The 5,698-nt window shown below is 55.8% G+C and overlaps 1 protein-coding gene across 1 annotated transcript in view; it reads left to right on the top strand.

The window, feature by feature from the left end:
• The window catches only part of CCNO (cyclin O), a 2,415-nt gene extending 359 nt beyond the window's left edge, over positions 1–2,056 (top strand). The window contains exons 2-4 of the mRNA XM_008065784.2: positions 19–142; positions 706–891; positions 1,340–2,056. Of these exons, the coding sequence (XP_008063975.1) occupies positions 19–142; positions 706–891; positions 1,340–1,825 (796 nt within the window). The 3' untranslated portion in view covers positions 1,826–2,056. The remainder of the gene's footprint in view (positions 1–18; positions 143–705; positions 892–1,339) is intronic.
• The last annotated feature ends 3,642 nt before the right edge of the window (positions 2,057–5,698 follow it).

Genomic DNA, 5,698 nt, shown 5'->3' with positions numbered 1-5,698 from the left:
CGGCCCCGGGCCCGGCCGGGCCCAGCCGTTGGCGCAGCTGGATCTTCAGACCTTCCGCGACTACGGCCAGAGCAGCTACGCCTTCCGCAAGGCGCAGGAGAGCCACTTCCACCCGCGGGAGTCGCTGGCGCGGCAGCCCCAAGTGAGGCGCTGGCGGAGCCGGCTCCCCGCCGCCGCCCTTCCTTCTCTCCCCGGCTCGCTCCTTTCCTGGCGTCCGCCCTTCGCGGCGCCCGGGCCCGCGCCCGCCCGGCTCCCGTTCCCACCTGGAGCAGAAGGGACCTTGGAGGGGCGGGTCACCGGCCTCGTGGCCGGCTGCAGTAACTTGCCCCAGGTCTCCCCGCGTGTTAGAGGGGCACAGTAGCGTCAGAGAAGTTCGTTTCTCGGTTCGAGCCTGGACCCTGCCGACCTCGGGCACGCTATTTAACATTCCCGAGCTTATTTCTCCATCTGCAAAATGGACCCCCTTCCGTGGAATAGCTGAGAGGATTACACGGGATGATACGTATGATAGGCTCCGCACAGCGCCGGGTCGGTTCCAGGCGTTCTGGCTCTGCACTGCCTGCACGTTTACCAGTTTCCAGGCACTTAGCTTTTCCCCTCTTCCTGCCTCCCTCCAGGGGGGCTCTGGATCTTCTAGGCCTTTCCCTCCCGCAGCCCCTCTCCGCCCTAGGCTCAGAGGCCCGCCTCCCTCCTCCCTCCCGGCAGGTGACGGCGGAATCCCGCTGTAAGCTGCTCAGCTGGCTGATCCCCGTGCACCGCCAGTTTGGCCTCTCGTTCGAGTCTCTGTGCCTGACTGTGAACACTCTGGACCGCTTCCTCACCACCACGCCGGTGGCTGCAGACTGCTTCCAGCTTCTCGGGGTCACTTCCTTGCTCATCGCTTGCAAACAGGTACCTCCACGCGGCGCCTAGTGGGCAGCCAACCTCCCCGCCGCCCTCTGACCGCCCGGCTCTCCAGCGCGCACCATTGGGGGGTGGGTTCCCTGAACTCACTTTGGCAGAAGTTTGCAAATTTATGCCTCAGCTTTAACTTGACAATTCCTCCATGCACGAAGGCCGATCACTCAGCCCCACAAATAAATAGGCAGCAGTCAGTCCCGAACAGCTCGTGTGGCACCTCTATTCAGAATTTCCGAAACCTATTCTTAGTCGGACGGTAGTTAGACGAACCAAAGTCACCTGCGCCGGGCGGCTTAAGTGGAGAGAGTGGAGAGGGGAAGCCCGGCTTGTGTCTCCGGAAGGGATGCGGGAAATCCCGGTTTTCTCCGCAGTGTCAGACCGGGGTGGGCCTCGGGCCCTGGGAGTCTCGTGGCGGGGCTGAGTTTGCCTTGTGTTGCAGGTGGAGGTGCACCCGCCGCGCGTGAAGCAGCTCCTGGCCCTGTGCTGCGGCGCCTTCTCCCGGCAGCAGCTCTGCAACCTCGAGTGCATCGTGCTGCACAAGCTGCGCTTCAGCCTGGGCGCGCCCACCGTCAGCTTCTTCCTGGAGCATTTCACGCACGCTCGCGTGGAGGCGGGGCAGGCTGAGGTCTCGGAAGCCCTGGAAGCGCAAGCCCTGGCGCGGGGGGTGGCCGAGCTGAGTCTAGCCGACTATGCCTTCACCAGCTACACCCCCTCCCTGCTGGCCATCTGCTGCCTGGCGCTGGCGGACCGTATGCTGCAGCTCCCGCGCCCCGTGGACCTGCGCCTGGGAGAGCACCCGGAGGCGGCGCTGCAGGACTGCCTGGGCAAGCTGCAACTGCTGGTGGCCATAAACAGTACCTCCCTGACACACATGCTGCCCCTCCAGATCTGTGAGAAGTGCAGCCTGTCCCCGAGCTCCCAATAAAACAGACCCTTGGTCTCCTTTGGGTCCTGGCCGGGCTGCTGGACCTCTCGCATCGCTTCGGAAGAGTTCAGTGTTGGTCCACAGAGAGGGCTTCAGGGCTCCTGCTTGGTGCAGCTGCAGGTTGTAAATAGTGTACGATAGTAGCATCTAGTGTTTTATTTATTTTGCTGAGAGCCCTCGAGGGAGCCGAGTCTTTCTCCCAATAAACAGACTTTCAATTGTGATTTGTCTGAATGCTGCTATTGTACGTGTCTGCCTGCCGGGAGGGAAGGTGAAGTCAGCCCAGGAATAGGGGCGGATGGCACCGTGAGAAGGATCCTTCGCTCCCTCCAGGTTCCCTCTAGTTGGCACGTCTGTGCGGGAACGCCAGGGGAGGCGGGTCCCGAATACTGAGGTTCTAGAGTTTAGAGATTGGGTGAGTCGGGGTCACTTGCAGACTTGAGTCCTGTGACCATCGTGTTAGGGGGCTGGCGACTGCACACCCCCATGGGGTCCAAAGGATACGGTGGAGTGTGAGGCAGAGTAGAACTCACAGCTGTCCGTGCAGTTCAGAGGGCCCTGGGGGCACTTGCCGGTGGGACTGATGGGGGGCTGGGAAGCGCGGAGGAGAGGGCCGCGCAGGCGCACGAGCGGAGGGTGGAGCAAGCAGTACCCACATTCTGAGAATCCCGCGTACAACGGACGCGAGTGGGAAAGTCAGCCCCCACGGTCTTTGCTAGTGGAGCCCGTTTACCGTGCAGTCACGTGGTTCAACTGTTCACGCAGCGACATGCGAGCCCGGGGTAGCAATGGCATAATAGTGATTAGAATGACTATTTGAGCGTTTACAGTGCACCAGGTACTGTGTTCAGCCTTCGTTATTTCAATCTTTCAACAATTCTACGAAGCAGAGTCTATTGTCCCATCTTTCAGAGGAGGACACTGAGGGGCAGAGGGATAAAACAACAGTAGAGTAGCTAGGATTTGAAGGCAGGTGATCCAAGTCGAGTCCCCTTCTTAGCCACACTGGTAAACTTCCCCCACTTATTGGTTTCTGGAAATTTTTAAGACCCCCCCTCCCTTCCTGAGGTATATGTCTAGTTACTCCGTGGTCTCCATTCATTAGAGACTAAACATTTAGAGACCCAGCATGCTCCTCACCTCCAGTCGTGTTACAGGACACGCTTTACAAAGGAAAAAACTGCATTGAGAAATGAGGCTTGGCTGAGTTCTTTGACTCTACAGCTGTCACACCGTCCCAGTCTCTGGTGAATCTGCCGCAGGCCCTGGATCTCATCTCCTTCACCTCCAAATTTCTTATCCTCTCTGAGCTCTGCACTTGATATCTACATTGTTGTGAAGCTTAAATGGGATTGAGAAGCTTAAAATGAGGTTAAGCTTACACGCTGTGAGGTAGTATAAAGTAGTGATTAAATGGGCTGCGGATCCAATTTGCTGGGTGACCTTACACAAGTCACATTTTAGGCCTACATCCTTGCCTGTAAACATGGGAATAGCAATAGCATCTATTTAATAGGGTTCAGGTGTGGCTCTAATGAGATGTTCCACACAAATTCCCCAGCATGGGTCCTTGTACATAGCAAGCCCTCAAGAAATGAAGACTAGTGGAGGTCTACACAATGAAGGGAGGAGAAGAGCTATGCAGGCAAACTTGGAGCCATGAAATAGAAAACAAATGTGGGAGAATGTTAACAACTGGGGGTGAATATATGGTTATTCACGGTACTACGCTTTTCCCCTAAATTTTCCACATGGTGGAAAGAAAATATTAGCTTAGGGGAGAAAATTCCAGTCATGTTCCACTGCATTTAGGATAAATAAAAATGTGTGACAAATACAAATAAAAAACAAAGCAAATGTAGAGAACCTTCTCTGTACTTCTCTCCAAGTGCTCTACAGAGCCTGGGTGCCTTACTCTGGGCCCCTGTTCTCCTGAGAGGTTGATATGCTAAGCTCTCTACGAAATTTCTCCTCTCTGGCTCAGGAAAAAGGAAGTGGTGATCCCCAAACTGTTTGGGTTGGGGGGAAGCTGTTCTGTGATGGTGACAAAGGAGGAGAAAGATCCTATCACCTCTGGCAAGTCCCAAATTACTTGGGATCGTCAGCCTGGCTGTAAAGGGGTGGGATCTGGCCCTTATGCAAAGGAGTGATTTTGGGAGGAGTTGTTTTCACCAGCATCTACTTCATCACTCGGCCAAGACTGCCAGAATAATCCAAACTAGGAGTCATATAATCATGCTATTCCAGGTCCTGTTACTACAGATAATCTATTGTACAACGCCCTTATTTTTCTACCCCAATTTGGAACTCATTGATGAGTATTTGGGAAATGGGCTTATCCTGGAAAATCCGTGATTGTCTCCATGTATAAAGATCTCCTTAAAACTCAGCTAAGAGCTCCCTAACTCATTTTACAGACCGGAAAGTGGGTAATTTTTGTTAGGGGAGGAGATAGACTGGCAAGTGGCTGTGCAAGTTAGGAACTGGAGGAGCCAGGAGACAGAGCCTAGAACAGGCTGCGGGAAGCTGGAAGGATTGTTGGAAGACTGCTATTTACAAAAATCAACATTAATTTACCAGTATTAAGCACCAGTCACTTTACATAAACAATCACAATTATCTTCCAAGCAACTCTATTGAGATCAGTGTTAGCTATTTTCCCTAACAACCTGGGGCTCGTGGACCTGGTCCTTTCTGTATTCTGACCCTAAAGCCAGGGCTCCTCACCATCAATGATATGAACTCTAGCGGGCTGATCTCACCTCAGTTTGGTTTCCACATCTATAGCTGAGTCAAAGCGTCTCTAAGTCTATTCCAGCTCTACTATTAGGTTACCCTTCACCACTGTTAGGGTTATCTTGTTTCTTACTACAGATAAGGAGTGCGAATAAAAGAGTGATGACACTTTTTAAAAGAGGATCTTGCACTGCTACTACTACTAGGTCCAAGGGGGAGTGCCCCACAGGAGGTCCACAAAGATTTCAATTTCAGATGGCTGTTCAAATTGGATATGAGCGGTCCTGAGGTGAGGCCCCTCACCCAGGGATACTCCTTTCTGGGAGATGCCCCTTCCCGAAGAGGGCTGGGGTTGGGAAGGACACCTGCGTGGCACAGCAAGGAGGCCGGCTGTAAAGAGAGCAGCCTGACATCGGGCTGGGCAACTGAGACCACCATGGGAGAGATGGTCTTAGGGGATTTAGGGCTGTCGGTTACGGTGTTCCCAGAAGCCGGAGGAGGATTTGTAGAGTCGCTTTTTTGTCACTGGCCCTCTTTTAAAGGCGGTCTTCACCTGCCGCTGTCTGTCAAAGTGTGGGGCTGGGGGTGCGGGGCGGGGCTCTTGGCCATAGTCCTAGAGACATCAAGTGGAATCCCGCGAGGCAAGACCCAGGATGCTGCCTAGGTTTGGGGGAAAGGGCTTCTGCAATCCAGAGGTGGCGCCGGGGACTCCCTGCCCGAACCCTACATCCCCACGACATCCGGCAGGGCAGAGCCAATGCTGGAGTCTCGTGTCAGCGAGCGTCACTCCACGTTTACTTCCTTCCTCGTGGTGGGAAGACAGGGAAATCAGCATCGTTAACGTCTCCGTTCCCGCCGTCCGTGGGCGGGAAGACGGTGCCCCGCGCGACGGGCGGCCCCGCCCTCTCTGCCCCTCCGCCGGCGCGGCCCGGGGCGGCGGCGCCAACTCCGGCCGAAAGGGCGCTCGCGGGCCCGGTCCCCGCGCTCGCGGCTCCCGGGGGAAGCCTCGTTGCCAGGCTGGGTTTCTCGCCTCCGCCCGCGCGCAGATTGTCCGGGGCTGAAAGCGCCACCCCTGGCGCTCTTTTGCGAGCCGCCCCGCCCGCGCGGCGCCCCCCCCGCCCGCCCTCGGCTCCTCCC

This window comes from Carlito syrichta, unplaced genomic scaffold, assembly GCF_000164805.1.
Source record: "Carlito syrichta isolate Samal-C Ts95f unplaced genomic scaffold, Tarsius_syrichta-2.0.1 Scaffold308804, whole genome shotgun sequence".
Lineage (NCBI taxonomy): Eukaryota > Metazoa > Chordata > Mammalia > Primates > Tarsiidae > Carlito > Carlito syrichta.
This window is presented reverse-complemented; position numbering and strand designations above follow the sequence as displayed.